Source organism: Haliotis cracherodii, unplaced genomic scaffold, assembly GCF_022045235.1.
Source record: "Haliotis cracherodii isolate W230 unplaced genomic scaffold, xgHalCrac1.p SCAF_28, whole genome shotgun sequence".
Classification (NCBI taxonomy): domain Eukaryota; kingdom Metazoa; phylum Mollusca; class Gastropoda; order Lepetellida; family Haliotidae; genus Haliotis; species Haliotis cracherodii.
Genome location: NW_027266284.1, coordinates 3,043,009 through 3,063,175, shown reverse-complemented (window position 1 = coordinate 3,063,175; position 20,167 = coordinate 3,043,009). Strand labels below are relative to the sequence as shown.

Below are 20,167 nucleotides of genomic sequence, written 5' to 3'. Positions count from 1 at the left end.
TTGAGTGAGATCTATGCCTGTTTTCATCGTTGTGTTTACCTCGTTGTGCGAATTTCTGGCTGGTTGTTGGAAGACAGCAATGGCGAAAGCAGGAGGCTGTTTCTTCAGGATAGGGTAAAACAGACGCACATTACACATGCTAGTATATCCCAAGCTTATAACTGTATAAAATGATATTACTTATTAGACCAGGGTCCATGTCTATCTAAATGTAGTTTGTTAAGTGGGGATTGTTGTTTAGTTACACTCCAAAACTCCCAGCCAGGTAACTCGGTGGTACTTCCACATAATGAAATGTATGTGGCATCAAGTACCGATTCTGATAAAGACAACTGATAAATACATAGTTTGAAAATGAAAGTGAAAGTTAAATTTAACCCCCCCAAAATCGTAAACAGATGCCTCAGATGGTGGAATACCCCTATCAGGTACTTCCTTTCCCCTCTGACAGGTACTTCCTATCCCCCTGATTGTGTATACTACAGGTACTTCCTATCCCCCTGATTGTGTATACTACAGGTGCTTCCTAAGCCCCCAGATTGTGTATACTACAGGTACTTCCTAATCCCCCTGATTGTGTATAATACAGGTACTTTCTATCAACCTGATTGTGTATACTACAGGTACTTCCTATCCCCCTGATTGTGTATACTACAGGTGCTTCCTAAGCCCCCAGATTGTGTATACAACAGGTGCTTCCTAAGCCCCCAGATTGTGTATACTACAGGTACTTCCTATCCTCCTGATTGTGTATACTACAGGTGCTTCCTAATCCCTCAGATTGTGTATACTACAGGTACTTCCTATCCTCCAGATTGTGTATACTACAGGTGTTCCTAAGCCCCCAGATTGTGTATACTACAGGTACTTCCTAAGCCCCCTGATTGTGTATACTACAGGTACTTCCTATCCCCCTGATTGTGTATACTACAGGTGCTTCCTAAGCCCCCATATTGTGTATACTACAGGTACTTCCTATCCCCCTGATTGTGTATACTACAGGTACTTCCTATCCTCCTGATTGTGTATACTACAGGTACTTCCTATCCCCCTGATTGTGTATACTACAGGTACTTCCTATCCTCCTGATTGTGTATACTACAGGTACTTCCTATCCCCCTGATTGTGTATACTACAGGTGCTTCCTAAGCCCCCATATTGTGTATACTACAGGTACTTCCTATCCCCCTGATTGTGTATACTACAGGTGCTTCCTAAGCCCCCATATTGTGTATACTACAGGTACTTCCTATCCCCCTGATTGTGTATACAACAGGTACTTCCTATCCCCCTGATTGTGTATACAACAGGTACTTCCTTTCCCCTCTGACAGGTACTTCCTATCCCCCAGATTGTGTATACAACAGGTACTTCCTATCCCCCTGATTGTGTATACTACAGGTGCTTCCTAAGCCCCCAGATTGTGTATACTACAGGTACTTCCTAAGCCCCCAGATTGTGTATACAACAGGTACTTCCTATCCCCCAGATTGTGTATACTACAGGTGTTCCTAAGCCCCCAGATTGTGTATTCTACAGGTACTTCCTATCCTCTTGATTGTGTATACTAAAGGTGCTTCCTAAGCCTCCAGATTGTGTATACTACAGGTACTTCCTATCCCTCAGATTGTGTATACTACAGGTGCTTCCTATCCTCTTGATTGTGTATACTACAGGTGCTTCCTAAGCCTCCAGATTGTGTATACTACAGGTACTTCCTATCCCTCTGATTGTGTATACTACAGGTGCGTCCTATTCCGCCAGATTGTTTATACTACAGGTGCTTCCTATCAGATCACAATTGTGTGGATCGATGCTCATGATATCAACCACTGGATTGTCTGGTCCAGACTCAATTATTTACAGACTGCCGTCATATAGCTGGAACATTGATGATTGCGGCGTTCAACAACAAACCAACAACCTCCTGATTGTGTGTTCTGCAGGTACTTTCTATCCCCCTGACTTTGTATACTACAGGCAGCTATAGGTAGTGGCACAAGTCCTATAGTCCTTGCCAAACTGCCCAATAGTTAAGGTAGCGTAAGGACTAGTAGAAATTTGCCATTTTAGGGGTTTCCTATGTGTCATCATGATAAGGACTAGTGCACTGAATATGTTAGTTTCTATTGCTGACAGGACCTATACCCTTTCCCCTGCAGGTACTTTCTATACCAACTGTGTATGCTACAGGTACTTTCTGTAATAATTGTGTATGCTACAGGTACTTTCTATACCAATTGAGTATGCTACAGGTAAGGGTGAAACGATACAACGATATTCCGATGCATCCCGATACTTGACCCACGATACGATATACGATATACGTGGGCCCATTTATCGATACGCCACGATACGGAACGCAAATCTCAAGTACAGCGTTTCCTCGCTATTCTGCCTTTCAATAAACCACTAACTTGGTTTTAGCATGCGGTAACGCATGGCTCCCAAAAACGTACTTACATTTTTAATAAGCTCAGGTTTTACACTGACAGATGTTTTTCCCCATCTCAAAAAACATTATCAGCTGATCACCGCAAGCACATAACACCGGAAATACCAGTCAGCAAATCCGAACTGAAGTACGCAATTCAATACCATCATTATTATGCTATCTTGTTATTAAAACGTGTTCATTGTATATCTGGACATGTGTTTGTAATATATTTTATCAATTTTATTCAAAATTTCAATATTTAATATTGTTTTCATTATGTGAAATCGTGTGTGAAGAGATACAGCAACCACGGTCAGATTACCGCTTTTGACGCATTGAAACAAATTTCATTTGCTAAAGAATGGATACATATATTACAAATGCCATACTTTGACTCGTTAAAAGTCAAATTTGTGACAATTTGGCTATTATCTGTCAACATAACATTTTCGCCATCGAAATGTCGTGCGGGAAGTCCCTACGGTGACTGGTGAAATTGTTCCATACGTAAAAATATCCTGCAACAGCAGTACCAAAATGCTACGCTTGTGTGTTTTTTTTAATAATTTTGAATACATATATAGTAAAAGCTGCAACGAAATTAACATGATATCTGAATATATTATTCCTGATAAAACAATAATTTCAGATACAATTTCTTCGGCCATTGCATAAAAATTCTTTGAAGTTGTATCACTGGTGAAGTACATTAATTATTTCCTGGTGTTTTAACTTTGAATTGTTTAGAAGGAAAGTTAGAGAAAGTTTAACTTTGAAGCTTAACAACTTCAGTAGTCTTGTTATTATAATTTTTTTGACTGTTCCAAAACCATGAAAGGTTCAATCTTGACATGCTTTAAGTCGTGTTTTTGAATCATTGCGTATCGAGATACGTATCGTATCGTGACCAGAATATCAAGCTACAGGAACTTTCTATAATAATTGTGTATGCTACAGGTACTTTCTATACGAATTGTGTATGCTACGGGTACTTTCTATACCAATTGTGTATGCTACGGGTACTTTCTATACCAATTGTGTATGCTACAGGTACTTTCTATGCCATTTGTGTATGCTACAGGTACTTTCTATACCAATTGTGTATGCTACAGGTACTTTCTATACCAATTGTGTATGCTACGGGTACTTTCTATGCCAATTGTGTATGCTACAGGTACTTTCTATACCAATTGTTTATGCTACAGGTTCTTTCTAAACCATATACCAATTGAGTATGCTACAGGTACTTTTTATACCCATTGTCTATGCTACGGGTACTTTCTATACCAATTGTGTATGCTACAGGTACTTTCTATACCCATTGTGTACGCTACAGGTACTTTCTATGCCAATTGTGTATGCTACGGGTACTTTCTATACCAATTGTGTATGCTACGGGTACTTTCTATACCCATTATGTATGCTACGGGTACTTTCTATGCCAATTGTGTATGCTACGGGTACTTTCTATACCAATTGTGTATGCTACAGGTACTTTCTATACCCATTGTGTACACTACAGGTACTTTCTATGCCAATTGTGTTTGCTACGGGTACTTTCTATGCCAATTGTGTATGCTATGGGTACTTTCTATACCCATTGTGTACGCTACAGGTACTTTCTATGCCAATTGTGTATGCTACGGGTACTTTCTATACCAATTGTGTATGCTACGGGTACTTTCTATACCCATTGTGTACACTACAGGTACTTTCTATGCCAATTGTGTATGCTACGGGTACTTTCTATACCAATTGTGTATGCAACAGGTACTTTCTATACCCATTGTGTATGCTACAGGTACTTTCTATACCAATTGTGTATACTACGGGTACTTTCTATACCAATTGTGTTTGCTACAGGTACTATTTATACCAATAGTGTATGCTACAGGTTCTTTCTAAACCAATTGTGTATGCTACAGGTACTTTCTATGCCAATTGTGTATGCTACAGGTACTTTCTATGCCAATTGTGTATGCTACAGGTACTTTCTATACCAATTGTGTATGCTACAGGTACTTTCTATGCCAATTGTGTATGCTACAGGTACTTTCTATACCAATTGTGTATGCTACGGGTACTTTCTATGCCAATTGTGTATGCTACAGGTACTTTCTATGCCAATTGTGTATGCTACAGGTACTTTCTATACCAATTGTGTATGCTACAGGTTCTTTCTATACCAATTGTGTATGCTACGGGTACTTTCTATACCAATTGTGTATGCTACAGGTACTTTCTATACCAATTGTGTATGCTACAGGTACTTTCTATACCAATTGTGTATGCTACGGGTACTTTCTATACCAACTGTGTATGCTACAGGTACTATCTATACCAATTGTGTATACTACGGGTACTTTCTATAATAATTGTGTATGCTACGGGTACTTTCTATACCAATTGTGTATGCTACAGGTACTTTCTATGCTACAAGTACTTTCTATACCAATTGTGTATGCTACAGGTACTTTCTATACCCATTGTCTAGCTACAGGTACTATCTATACCAATTGTGTATGCTATAGGTTCTCTCTATACCAATTGTGTATGCTACAGGTACTTTCTATACCCATTGTCTAGCTACAGGTACTTTCTATAATAATTGTGTATGCTACGGGTACTTTCTATACCAATTGTGTATGCTACAGGTACTTTCTATACCAATTGTATATGCTTCAGGTATTTTCTTTACCAATTGTGTATGCTTCAGGTATTTTCTATACACACGGACGCGGGTGGGATACTACTACCATCAGAAAGAGATCAAGAAAGCCAGAGAGAAGTTGGAGGGAGCTGACCATTCCAACGCAGAACCTACTGTGTTCAATGGTAAACAAAGATGGCTGTGTGTGAGGCACAGTTTTGTTCACTGTTGTATGATATCAGTAATTCATGTATTGATATCTCTAATTTGATTTTAAGACATCAATAACTACATATATTTATATCAGAAATATGATATTTAGATATCAATAACAAAAAAAATTCTTTATTAGATTTCACAAATCTAAACTGTATTTATAGATATCTAAAAATCAAATTTACTATTTCAATATTTATTTTTTGGATTTCATAAATCAAATTTTTGATATCAATATTTCATTTTGTGTAAATAGTTGAATTATTGATGTCATAAAATAAGGTTGGTTGGTGGATTTGTTGGCACTCAGCTATATTCCTGCTATGTGACGGCGGTCTGCAAATAATCGAGTCTGCACATCCATCCATGCAATTGGGATACGATGACATGCATCAACCAAGTCCACCCGATCCCGTTAGTGGCCTCTTTTGAAAAGCATAGTTGCCTTTTACGGCAAGCATGGGTTGCTGAAGACCTATTCTAACCCGGATATCTTCACGGGTCTAAAAATAAGGAATAAATAGTAAAACCAAGAGTCATATAAGTTCATATCTGCTAAACAGTAACCAAATGATAATGGATAGCCATAAAGTTTGCCCTCTGCCATTTCTACTGGCTACAGGCCAAAGGATCAACAGTCAACCCATGTTCATAATACATGTAGTAGAAATATGAAATTGAACGGCATCTACGTTTCTTTGTGTGGGGACACTGGAATCTTGAGTGCTGATAAAGTTGATAAGAAAATATTTGAAAGGAAATTCTAATCAATTGACAAGGAATATTTTCATATGATGAATATAGCAATAGTCCCCCTGATAAATCAAGGCATGGTGTTCAAGGACCTGAAGCTACCATGCCAGCTGTACTTACATTGATCACAGCAGCTTTCAATATTTGAAAGCAAATGAAATTGTCTTTTTGAAATAACATTTATTTAAATGTTTCAGAAAAACGGGTGATCGGATGGTCAGACTTGGTTGAAGCATGTGATTGTATCCCATATTTGTAGATCGATGCCCATAATGTCCATCAATGAACTGACTGGTCAAGACTCGATTATTTACAGACCGCCGTCACATACATGATATGGCTGGAGTATTGCTGTGTAAAACAAGAAACGAACAAAACAAAGCACAAGTCTTGTTTCAAGAACATGGCAACCATATCAGTGTTCCCGCTGACTTTTGAAACTGCCAGTCCTGTTGGACTAGAAACTGCCAGTCCTGTTGGACTAGAAACTGCCAGTCCTGTTGGACTAGAAACTGCCAGTCCTGTTGGACTAGAAACTGTTAGTCCTGTTGGACTAGAAACTGCCAGTCCTGTTGAACTAGAAACTGCCAGTCCTGTTGGACACTGCATATTAAAAACCTATTTATGGTCATTACTCTTGAGATTTTAGATCAAAATGTCATGAATTTGGTTATTGTGTAGTTGTTATTCACATTTTGACCTTTCTCTCATTTTGACCTTTACTACTTTTTACTCAGAATTAGTTGAACCAAATTTGCTTAAACTCAGCATAAATGATTGTCTTTATTTTTTAAGGCTAGTAGGTATGATATTTCAAACTAAATAAGTAAAAATAAAATAAAATAGATATGGAAATACAATTCTGTTGCAGATTCAGCATGTTAAGAAGCCTTGTTAAAATGTAGTTACTTGTTTCATATGTATCAATTAGTCCTCAGTATTTGTGTAGAAAATATTTGGATATCAAGTTGCTGTCTTTGTTTACCGGTACATGTTTTAGTATTGATGATACATCAACATAAGCTACTGTGCCATTTTTTTTCAGGTAATTCCCTTTTGGGTCTAAACAACATATTTTCTGTTTTCCAGATCTGTCTATCCTTCCTATACCCATGCTGTTAGACAACTACGCCTATCTGATCACAGACCGTGCTTCCAACTTGTCAGTGGTGGTGGACCCTGGGGACCCAGAGCCAGTGCAGGTACAGGCACACTCCCCTCATCCAGACCCTTTCTTCAGATGCTGTTCATGGGAAACAAAAACACAAATTCAAAATATCTCATTTATCATGTATTGTGGTTCTTGAATCTGGGACCAATGGCTAAACATACATGAAGGTGTTTAATCACGTTAATTATAAAGCTGAACAATGCTTGGTATGTGCATGTGACAGTAAGGTGATACAGATGTCTCAAGATGAGTCACGTGTAAAGACCCCAGTGGACTAGAACTGTACTATGGACCCACTGATTGTGTATGCTAGACAGCCTAGATATTTATTGTTTGTTGTTTCATACTGCCCTCGGCTTTATCACATCAGTTAAAGTAATCAAGTCTCTGCCAGACCAACCAGTGATGATATTATCAACAGTTTGTCTGGTTGATGTATGGACTCCACTGACCCTAAAAGGAAAGGAGAATGAGAACAAATACAGGATGAATTATTTTATTTATATCTGATGAATGTAAACATATATATTCATCACAAATAACTGATGTATGCCTAAAATAGGTTTAACTTACACAAGTTTAACTAACACAGTAATTCAGATAATTAACTTTTTGAAAAAACAAGAAAATAACCCCAAATGTCTTTGATTATTTCTTATCCTGACACAACACCTCTCAAATTCCCTTCTGGACCTCAATCCTATAACACAGAACCCAAAACGTGTGTGATCCTCCCCTGGGGCGCCCCCAGCCCCAGGTTACCAACAGGAGTTATCTGTCCCTGATCTCTTCACTGTCTTCTCATCTCGCACGGTGATAGACTTGCGAATTGACTTCTATATCCTTGTGTTGTAGGAGTTGTCGTTCTCTATGTACCTGTTTTAAGAGGATACTTCTTCATATTGTGTGGGAATGTTTCATTTAGCATGCAAATTTTGAAAAATTTAAGGCCATGTGTTGTGCTGGAAATACATTTTCCTTGGTAAAATTATTTCGGTATTTCCATTTGCTATTGTACGTTGTTGTTGTCATTTACGTTTGGTTTCTATGCTCTGTGGGAGATTTGTACATGCTTATATATATGTTTTATATGTTGCAGAGCAGGCATGTCTTTGACCATTCGGGAGTCGGGCTGTCGGGGATCTGTGTGTGACTAATTTTCTCGTTGTACTGATTGTAGCACATTATCCACAGAGCAAGTAGAAGTTTATCTCAAACGTGTCCAGAAGAGAAATGTTCACGAAGCCTGCAGAGATTTGGACTACTGCCCCGGTCACCACATCTGCCATGGTGACTTGTCGCTTGAACAGCAACGACTCTATGGACTTCAGCGTTAACAGCTAGTATAACCTATCCAGTCCAGACATACCCACAAGCAGGCGTTCACAGGTGTCAACCACTGGTCCTTCATCTAGTGTCTGAGTGTCCAGTGTTTGAGTGCCACTGTGTTGATTGGGACACAAGTGTCAGAGGAGGCAGCGCTGTTTGGTGCTTGAATGTTGGACGTGGCACCAGCGTAGGCAAAGGCGCCGGTGACAGCATGAGCGCTAGTGTCGGCGGAGGTACTGATGACAAAGGCAATAGAAGGGATGGTCAAAGCGCATGTTCGCCGTGTGGAACATCGGCACCTGCCAGAATATGGGATGGAATCCTAGCCATGACTTGAGCAACTGCGCAGAATGAGGCGCCGCCTGCAGCACAGACTTGGGGTCAGGTGATTACCCACCGACTGATGCACGATTCAACCCTTTAAACACCATGGGTGGTTATCTAAATTCAGCTTCAACTTAGGTTGGGAGCCATAGCATACGGATCATAGCAGCAACCTCCACCCTTTTTTTCCAAATCAAGAGTATTACTGACTTTACCATGAAGCGCCTTTGGGAACACACCTGTGACTGTCGTGGTACATGCACCGACGACGTCTTGAACACCGATAGCACGAAACAGATCGTCTTATCTGGGTGGCGGACATGCTAGGTTTGGAGCCACCCAACCCCCCAAAACCTAAGGTGTTGCCCTTCCAGATTGCAGAGAGAGAATCAACTCCAACTCTCACACTGCCACCAGTCCATGATTCTCAGCTCCCGGATTTTTTTTAACAAGGCCTTGCGATGATTGACTGGAAAGGATTATTGGGCAAACTAGGATTTTGTACATCGAAGTTAAAGTTGCATGGTGTGTCCTTCCATGGATAAAGATGGGTAGAAGTTTGGGCAGAAGATGGGTGGAAGATAAGGCACTTGCGGCAATTGACAGTGACTTACGCTTAGCTCTGATGCCACTCTCACTAGCAGCATCCTTTTTTAGAGGCCATGATTAAGATGATCCAGGAGACTGTCTAATCCTTGGGCTACACCTTAGTTGAGTTCAGCAACTTTTCAGGTCGTCTCGTATGAAGAGAGCACAGCAAACATTTTGTTACATGCGTGTGGATCAATGACTTTCATGAGACGACAGGCTATATTGGAAGAGATAGTCTTGGGACAGCAACATGCGCACAACGTTGTTGCAACAACCTTGGTCTGGCCTCACCTAATTTAACGGCACGGTGGACGATGCAGCAAAGACATTGGCTGAAAGGGCTTGCTCACAGATCGCCCTAAATGCCTTACCAAACTTTAGAGCGGGGTCTACACATGCAGGCAGTGGACGGAAGCCAGCATTGGCTGTTTGGGGAGCTTTCAGTTTGGTACCAGAGGTCACGAGTCAGTTGGTGCCAGACAACTGCATATACCCATTCATCCAGAGTACCAGCCACTACTCAGATTCATGTTCCAGGGGAGGCCCATGGTTATTTACACAAATAACCAACCAAGTGGTAGCCCTATTGCACAGCAAGGGTGTCAGCTTTCATCCGTATGTAGACAATTGCATCCTCAACAATGGTCCCAGTAGGAAAGATTGATCAACCTGGAAAAGTCAGATTTTGCTTCCGTCGCAGTCTCTCTAGTTCATCAGGTCTCTGTTCAACATCAGCAGAAGTTCACTGATGGTGCCCGATCTACTGGCTTGGGATCATGAAGTTCTTGCCATCTCCGGGGAAAACCCTCATGTGTACGCATTCCCACCACAGACAGTGCTACCCAAAGTCCTGCAGAAGTTGAGGGAAGTGAGGCAGTTCCTTCTACTTTTGGTAGCGCCTTATTGGCCCAGGAGATTGCGGTCGCAGGAAACCTTGCCATGGAGCTCCCTCTGTGGCAGAAGCAACTCATCAACCCACTCACACAGCAGATTCATCTGCACATGTGGCGCATTTGCCAAGAGCATTGAGGTGTTTCTTTTAGAGCCACACAGGCCATTGTGCGGGCTCACAGGAATCCTACTAGGCAGTTTTACGACACCAAGAGGCATTCTTTGTGGCTTACTGCAAAATGAAGCGATTCGATGAAGGTCACTACTCCGTTTATTGCAGAGTACTGTTTGTGCTACAATTTTGCAGGCCCACCAGCATGCAGTGTTGGACCCACTCACCCATGAAATCAGGGCCCTGGCATCCATGATGGCGGGGCATACTAACTGTTCGGTGACGGATGTCATCAAGAGGTGTTTTGGCGCACTGACACTACAATTGCCAACTACTATCTGAGGGACCTCTCTGTTGAAGATGTAGAGGGGTCCTCCCAGGGTACCCGCTGTAGGTCTAAGAGATGGGTACAAACTGTTCAGTTGGGAATAGTTTGACCGCATTCCTGGAAAAATATATTTAGATATAAATTAAACAATCTGGTCATGCATACACTGAAGTTGACAGAAGTTTTATCTATATTCAAACATATAAAAGTCAGAAGGAATGTGTGCATGGTCAGAAAGGAATGTGAACATTTGTGACTTGTAGTGTAACCATGGAGTTCGAGATATTTTATGTCAATAAACAATATATGATATGACTAACCATGGATCTGGGTAGTCCTGTGGGTACCCAGGTCCTACTCAGTACCTATTGTCCAGGCACAGCAGTTAACTATCCTATGTTTGCGTCATTGATTTTTATGCTGTATCTATCCAGTGTACCAATCATGAATAAATATTGTTTGACAATATCTTATGGACGTTTCTGTTCACCTCAGGAACGATGTGGGATCCTGCTGTGCATCGTAGACAAATCATCACTGTACACTGCATTGCCGGATATTTCCCTTGTGTCACATGTGGTTCAATAAATATTCTGAGGGATTGTTGGGCTTGGGTTGTTATATGCTACATCCTTTAGCTCTGATCCTCCAGGCGTCACATATCGGAAACCTCACAGGTAATCGGACATGGAGCGTTGTCTTGCGTTGCCAGCTGTTTTCCTTGTGTCACAGGTGGCTCAAAAAATATTCTTAAGGGTTGTTGGGCTTGGATTGTTGTGCGTTACATCCTACAGTTCCAATCCTCCGGGATTAGTGAAGAAGGTGCCCTTCTGAGAATAGCCTCATCCAGACGTAATCCGGGTGGTTACCAATACCGAAAGTTGCAGATCCTGTCGCCATCTGTGGGATAGGCATTGCAATGTGCTGTGTCAGGATAAGAAATAATCTACATGAAGTTGATTATTCATGATATTAGTACACTTATCCTAACACAACAAGACTCCCTTCATTCTCCTGTCTGATTTTAAAGTGAAGTGCTGATGAGAAGACAGTGAAGCGATCAGGGACAGATGACTCAGGTTGGTAACCGAGGGCTGGGGGCGCCCCACAAGAGGAAGATGCACGTTTTGGGTTCTGTGCTATTGGATCGAAGTCCAGAAGGGAATTTTCAATGTGTTTTGTCATAAAAATGCTAGAATTATGAATAATATAATCCATGTAGATTTTTAATTATTTTCCAAAAGTATGTGCAAACCAAGAAATGAAAAATGGTTTGACCTTCACATTGTGTCATAGATATCATGCCCCATCTTCCCGAGGCAAGGGAGTTAACTGACTGTTAACATCCAGTTTCCACCCTTGCCGAACTAGGCTGGAATTATGGAGTTTTATTTTGGCTGGTCTAACGAGTCTATGCATAGTCCAATCAAAATTGCGTTACGTAATCGACACATGGTTTGGAAACAACATGACAGTTCCGGTCGATTACAGGATTTGCAAAGTTTGTGTACATTCATTCACCTGAGCTTCTCTTCATGTTTTTAATCAAGTGCTCGGGTGATTTGATGCTCTTCCTGAGGGTAGACCCATTTTATTGCATTAAAGATGTTATCCATCGGATAGTTTTGACTGGGCGCTGAACTTTGTTTGAAGGAAATGAAAATGATATAAGAGGTGGAATCTGATTGGTCAATAGGATGGACATAACTTGTAATCACCACTGGTAGAGCTACAATTTAGACACAAAATTCCAGCCTACTTCGGCAAGGGTGGAAACTGGACTGTTAGACAGTTAACTCCCGTACCCTGGGAAGATGATCATACCCACCCTTAATATCGTGTCATAGATATCATGCCCATCCTTAGCATTCTGTTATGGATATCATGCCCATCCTTAGTATTGTGTTATGGATATCATGCCCATACTTAGTATTGTGTTATGGATATCATGCCCATCCTTAGCATTGTGTAATGGATATCATGCCCATCCTTAGCATTGTGTTATGGATATCATGCCCATCCTTAGCATTGTGTTATGGATATCATGCCCATCCTTAATATTGTGTCATAGATATCATGCCCATCCTTAGCATTGTGTTTTGGATATCATGCCCATCCTTAGCATTGTGTTATGGATATCATGCCCATCCTTAGCATTGTTCTCGATATGCCCATCCTTAGCATTGTGTCATGGATATCATGCCCATCCTTAGCATTGTGTTATGGATATCATGCCCATCCTTAATATTGTGTCATAGATATCATGCCCATCTTTAGCATTGTTCTCGATATCATGCCCATCCTTAGCATTGTGTCATGGATATCATGCCCATCTTTAGCATTGTTTCACGATATCATGCCCATCCTTAGCATTCTGTCATGGATATCATGCCCATCTTTAGCATTGTTCTCGATATCATGCCCATCCTTAGCATTGTGTCATGGATGCCAAGCCCATCCTTGACATTGTGTCATGGATGTCATGCCCATCCTTGACATTGTGTCATAGATATCACTGGAGGGTGTTGTATATCATTTACAGTATTTTGTTATTTGATCTACATTTATCAATATGAATGCCCATCTTTAGCATTGTTCTAGATATCATGCCCATCCTTGACATTGTGTAATGGATGTCATGCCCATCCTTGACATTGTTTCATGAATATCATGCCCATCCTTGACATTGTGTCATGAATATCATGCCCATCCTTAACATTGTGTCATGAATATCATGCCCATCCTTGACATTGTGTCATGAATAGCATATCCATCCTTAACATTGTGTCATGAATATCATGCCCATCCTTGACATTGGGTCATGAATATCATGCCCATCCTTAACATTGTGTCATGAATATCATGCCCATCCTTGACATTGGGTCATGAATATCATGCCCATCCTTGACATTGTGTCATGCATATCATGCCCATCCTTAATATTGTGTCATGAATATCATGCCCATCCTTGACATTGTGTCATGGATATCATGCCCATCCTTGACATTGTGTCATGGATGCCATGCCCGTCCTTGACATTGTATCATGGATATCATGCCCATCCTTGACATTGTGTCATAGATATCACTGGAGGGTGTTGTATATCATTTACAGTATTTTGTTATTTGATCTACATTTATCAATATGAATGCCCATCTTTAGCATTGTTCTAGATATCATGCCCATCCTTAGCATTGTGTTATGGATGCCATGCCCATCCTTGACATTGTGTAATGGATGTCATGCCCATCCTTGACATTGTGTCATGAATATCATGCCCATCCTTGACATTGTGTCATGAATATCATGCCCATCCTTAACATTGTGTCATGAATATCATGCCCATCCTTGACATTGTGTCATGAATAGCATACCCATCCTTAACATTGTGTCATGAATATCATGCCCATCCTTGACATTGTATCATGGATATCATGCCCATCCTTGACATTGTGTCATAGATATCACTGGAGGGTGTTGTATATCATTTACAGTATTTTGTTATTTGATCTACATTTATCAATATGAATGTATTTCAAAAATCTGCGCTATGTTTCAATATTACCTGATATGTATATTTAGTGGGAGCTTTATAACACATGTTGGATAGACAGGGTTGCACTTTACAGGAGTTGTTGCTAGCCCACATCATTTGCTGACTCTTTCATTTGTCTATTTCAGAAAGTGCTGACTGATTTGAACATTACCCCTGAAGCAATACTCATCACCCATAAACATTGGTAAATAAGGCACACATTAGCAGACATACCTTCATTGGTTAGTTTTGTCTGTTCAGTTCTATCAAGCATATACTTGACAAAAACATACCAAAAGGATGTTCATACGGTTATTAATACAATCCTTCAGAGATGAGTTGAAGTGGATAGTGTATGAAGGATTTCGATAATTGAAGTCTGCTCTTTGTCTCTAGGGATCACAGTGGAGGGAATGAGGCTATGAAGTCTGCCTACCCAAATGTCCGGATCTTCGGAGGAGCGGAGGACCATGTGCCCAACATCACCAAGTTAGTAGCCTTTGTCCACCATCACCAAGTTGGTAGCCTTTGTCCAACATCACCAAGTTAGTAGCCTTTGTCCACCATCACCAAGTTTGTTGCCTTTGTCCACCATCACCAAGTTTGTTTCCTTTGCCCACCATCACCAAGTTATTAGCCTTTGTCCACCATCACCACGTTATTAGCCTTTGCCCAACACCACCAAGTTAGTAGCCTTTGACAAACACCACTAAGTTAGTGGCCTTTGTCCAACACCACCAAGTTAGTAGCCTTTGTCCAACATCACCTATCAAGTAGCCTTTGTCCACCATCACCAAGTTTGTTGCCTTTGTCCAAAATCACCAAGTTAGTAGCCTTTGTCCAACACCAGCAAGTTAGTAGCCTTTGTCCAACATCACAAAGTTAGTAACCTTTGCCCAACATCACCAAGTTAGTAACCTTTGTCCAACATCACCAAGTTGGTAGCCTTTGTCCAACATCACCAAGTTAGTAGCCTTTGTCCACCATCACCAAGTTGGTTGCCTTTGTCCACCATCACCAAGTTTGTTTCCTTTGCACACCATCACCAAGTTATTAGCCTTTGTCCACCATCACCACGTTATTAGCCTTTGCCCAACACCACCAAGTTAGTAGCCTTTGACAAACACCACTAAGTTAGTGGCCTTTGTCCAACACCACCAAGTTAGTAGCCTTTGTCCAACATCACCTATCAAGTAGCCTTTGTCCACCATCACCAAGTTTGTTGCCTTTGTCCAAAATCACCAAGTTAGTAACCTTTGTCCAACATCACCAAGTTAGTAGCCTTTGTCCAACACCACCAAGTTAGTCGCGTTTGTCCACCACCACCAAGTAAGTAGCGTTTGTCCAACACCACCAAGTAAGTAGCCTTTGTCCAACATCACCAAGTTTGTTGCCTTTTTCCAAAATCACCCAGTAACTAGCCTTTGTCCAACACCAGCAAGTTAGTAGCCTTTGTCCAACATCACCAAGTTTGTTGCCTTTGCCCAACACCACCAAGTTAGTAGCCTTTGTCCAACATCACCAAGTTAGTAACCTTTGTCCAACATCACCAAGTTACTAGCCTTTGTCCAACATCAGTTTAGACACGAAATTGAGAATTATTAATGCTGTTGATGCTGGCATAAAAACCAAGAAAGACCAAAGCTGACGAACTTGCTGTGAAAGTAGGCCATCTAGATTTCACGTGTAACACTGCAATTACGTGTATTGTGTTTTGTCTTATCCAAGATGGCGGACATTTCCGAGCGAAAACGTGTATAACGAACAATGGATGTAAGGAACTGATTTCTCTGGTCCCTTGTAGTTGGTTATATCCTTGTTCTACTGTAATCTATATTTGATTACATTTTTATTTCCAGTGTTAGCCAGGTTCTTTTCAATGCAGTTATTGTAAACCTGCATTGATGAGTTATGATTTTCAACTTCACTGCCCTTCATCATGTATTTTAATCTTGTGAGTCACTTCAATCAGACATTTTCTTTAAGAAGTAGTTTCAAAAAAGGGTGGCAGATTGCTTTACTGACTCAATATTTCTTCAGTGGTGTAGTGGATGGGGAGAAGCTGACATTTGGTGGTCTGAAGTTCACAGTCATGTTCACGCCTGGTCACACGGTAGGCCATGTAGTCTATCATCTAGAAGGTCACAACTTTGAAGCTCCTGACTGCCTGTTTTCTGGGGATCACGTCTTCCTCAGCGGATGTGGTAAGTGTAACGTTTGTGCCTGTCAATCAGTCAGTGTGGATCCTTGTTATGGGGAGCCCAAAGTATAAACCTTGCTGAGCAGTTTACAACACATGAACCATTGAATGTACAGGTGGATACTGGACAGGGGGAATGGAAATGACATCATTATGTCTCATCAAAGTTGGCTTTTTACTGTTTTTCAAGAAAAAAGAAATATTATATTTTGCTTGGAATTATTTTTCATGTTTTTTAAGTCATATATACTTTGTTAATGTAACTAGTCTTACCTACTGGTTGATTGTTGAAGTTCAATATGATGTTCAATATGTCTTGTCTTGCCGTTCACTGTGATATGAGGAATTGTGTTCAGGTCGAATGTTTGAGGGTACACCAGTCACTATGCTCACCTCGCTGGACAAAATGTGTGAGCTGCACGACTCTACTCTCATCTGGCCAGGTAAGACAGTCTGGATCATATACCCTGGATCAAAGTATGAAGTAGCATCATGCACATTCTAGTTATTGAAACATTTAAAGGAAGAAATGTTTTGCAGGAACTAGTACTGACTAGTGCTCCCAGTTCTGTTTGGTTTGTGGTATATATCACATTGTGCTCTTCTCTACACTGTGTCTGCACTTCTGTACGCCTCTGTCCCTTCATTTACACAACTCACAGGATCTCCCTTCATGCATCCCTCGCACAAATCTGTCCGTTGCAGAGGCAGGGGAGGTTTCATTACGCTTGGTTAGGAAAGTGTTGTAGTAGTGGAACGATACACTGATGCATCGGTGGATTGCTATTTATTAATTCTCGATACAAGTATCAATCACAGTCATACACTTGTTTGCTTTAGTTACTGTAAAACCAAACACTAATTAGTAGTGAAAACGTAAATATTTTCATCGGTTACACCATACTTGACACTGCCAGCTGTAAATCGTCAGTATGCCAGGTATTTGGCCATCTTGTCTATAAAAAAGATGGCTTTAGCACCATAGATGAAAGCAAATATTGTGATACGTATAACATCATGAACCAAGTATCATGATATGTATCGGATCGCAAAGTTGGTGTATCGTTCCAGCCCTATAATCTAGTCTGAGGGATTATTTCCCATTGTTAGAGTCAGAGAACTGGTATTAGTATCAGTCTCCCTGAGTATATATGTGGAGACCCCGCTGCTACCCCACTGTTTGTTGCAGGGCATGAATATGCAACAGACAACCTGGAGTTTGCCTGCCATGTTGATAATGAAAACTCAGATGCTGAGGTAATACCACACTTTGTTCATAATAAACATGTTAACAAATTTAATGAATCAAATCATTTTGAGACTTAGTCTGTAAAAGTTGTAAGAATCAGTTGTCACTATGTTTTTTATCTTTGTACAGGAGAAGCTGAAGTGGGCTAAAGCCAAACGAGAGCAGAAACGTCCTACGGTATGTAGATCTATCGGAAGTATTTGAAGACTTTGTAGGTCACATAATATAGCAGAAAACATAGTTGTGAATTATCATAGTTGCGATTTATGTAAATTGTGAAAACTGTCACATGTCCTGATAATTAAACAATTTATGAAATAGTATGCAGTGATACAGAATTATCAGGGATGTGAAATTCCGTGGAAACGTGTAAAATCGCATTTTTTAAAACATTAGTCCTCGTAGTTTACAAGGCTGTTGATCTTGGTCATAAATAGGTCAAAGTGATGGTGGTTATTGGATAAATAATGTTAAAAACGATCTACATCTGAAGACCTTTTTCTGGCACTTATACACGGGTGGTTTAATGCTGCACTCAACAATATTCCAGCTATGTGACGGGGTTCTGTAAATAATCGAATCTGGACCAGACAAACCAGTGATTGATATCATTAGCATCGAGCTACGCAATTGGGATTCAATGACATGCATCAACCAAGTTAGCGAGCATGACCACCCGTGTATTCTGCCCCTGCTGACTAGCCAGGATGTATACATATACTGGTGGAGAAAGTGTCTTTTCCCCTGACCTTTCTGAGTCAGTATGAGTTCATGTTGGCCTTTCTGGTGTCTGGCATCTACCGGTAATGTAAACCTCTTCTTTGAAACCACTGCTTTGTTAACACCTCTATTTGATCAAGGGATTCTTATCAGATGAGATTAGTCAATGCCTGTGTGTTTCAGTGCCCCTCTACAGTTGGAGATGAGAAGAAGTATAACCCATTCCTGAGAACCGGTGAAAAGTCAGTGCTGTCCCAGCTGGGACTTGTAAACATGGAGGACTTTTCACCTCCAACAGATCAAGTCAGGGCCCAGGCTCTAGGGGAGATTCGTGAGAGGAAGGACAAGTTCAAGTACAAACTATGATCCAAGATGTACTACTGTGACTGCTCAACACTGTTTTATTACTCTGGACCAAACCCTGTTGTACAAGGCTGTCTGATCTGTTGCCTCACAGCTCTTGTACCTTAACTCAGATTTGCAATAATCGTTTTAGCCCTGCGACAGTTTTGTACAACAAGGAGCTGGCCTCACATATTACCTGGGGGTAATAAGCTAGGAGTTCCCAGAATCTACCCCGGGATGTAATCTGGGAGCTCCTCCCAGAATTTACTGCAGCCCTGTTTGATTTAAACATTTTTATTTCATGAATGTACTTGAAGTTTTCTTTTGTGGATGTATCTAACTCAGTCTTGGTCTCTTCTGGTCAATTGCTGTAAAAACATTGTCATCTGATAAGGTTTACATAAATGCCTATTCAGTACACATCTAATTAGTTTTAAAACATTCATATCCCAGAATGTACCCCCTTTTCCCAGAATCTACCCCCAGGGGGGTATAATCTGGGAGTTCCCAAAATCTATCCCGGTGTAGATAATACAGGTAATAAATTGTAATCGAATACAAAATGTTGTTTTATACATGCAAAGAAAATATAAATATTGTTTAAACTGATGGAAAAATCTTACAAATCACATTGACTTTAACTCATTGTAGTCATCATCAATTTGTAAGTTCGAAAGTTGGTGTTGAGAATTGTGTGAGGAAATGTCTTACACTTATGTTATTGAATAAGCTTTAATATGCTTTGTGAATAGACCTACCTACTTTTGATAGCGTATAAAATCATTTTGAAACCAATTATAAGTATGCACTTGTGTCTGTAAGTACCTTTGTTTGGGAAGGCATGTATCACAGTATCAAGAATATATTCTGACTATAGAAGACATCATATCATTTAAACCATCTAATTTTTTGTCCATTTGTCAGAATGTTAGAATTGGTCCCTAGCAACCTATGCTGGTCCTAAGTGCTGACTTAAGTTATCGGGTGATCAGACTCAATGGCATGGATTGTTAGTTACAATATAAATCACTTGATGGTCTGGTCCAGATTCAATTGTTTGAATGCCACCCTCATATAGCTGGAATATTGCTAAGTGCAGGGTTAAGCAGACAACACCAAGGTTCGTACAGTCTTGAAAAGGCCTTGAGTTTTAAGGTCCCTCTTGAAAAGCCTTGATTATTAGTATCAACCTTTAAAATGCAAGGCTTTAGAGCTATTTTGTGGGTTTCAAATCCACCAAAATAGCTCTAAAGCCATGAACTTCTATGTCAAGTATAATGTTGTTTTTGCCGAATATCTTTTGCCATCCTTTTTTA

General features: G+C 40.4%; 1 protein-coding gene across 1 annotated transcript; it reads left to right on the top strand.

Annotated features, from left to right (window-relative positions):
* Positions 1–19,153, top strand: LOC139473381 (probable hydrolase PNKD). Its single transcript, XM_071255937.1, has 10 exons — positions 1–114; positions 5,154–5,272; positions 7,146–7,258; positions 14,484–14,542; positions 14,734–14,826; positions 16,378–16,541; positions 16,894–16,980; positions 17,727–17,794; positions 17,916–17,963; positions 18,690–19,153. The coding sequence occupies exons 1-10, from the start codon at positions 14–16 to the stop codon at positions 18,870–18,872; spliced, it is 1,035 nt and encodes a 344-aa protein (XP_071112038.1). The 5' UTR covers positions 1–13; the 3' UTR covers positions 18,873–19,153.
* The last annotated feature ends 1,014 nt before the right edge of the window (positions 19,154–20,167 follow it).

Excerpts from the sequence above, each read along its gene's own strand:
- LOC139473381 (XM_071255937.1), top strand. The coding sequence starts at position 14 with ATGCCTGTTTTCATCGTTGTGTTTACCTCGTTGTGCGAATTTCTGGCT. Across the intron at positions 14,543-14,733 it reads CTCATCACCCATAAACATTG|GGATCACAGTGGAGGGAATG; the intron begins GTAAATAAGGCA and ends CTTTGTCTCTAG. Across the intron at positions 14,827-16,377 it reads CATGTGCCCAACATCACCAA|TGGTGTAGTGGATGGGGAGA; the intron begins GTTAGTAGCCTT and ends ATATTTCTTCAG.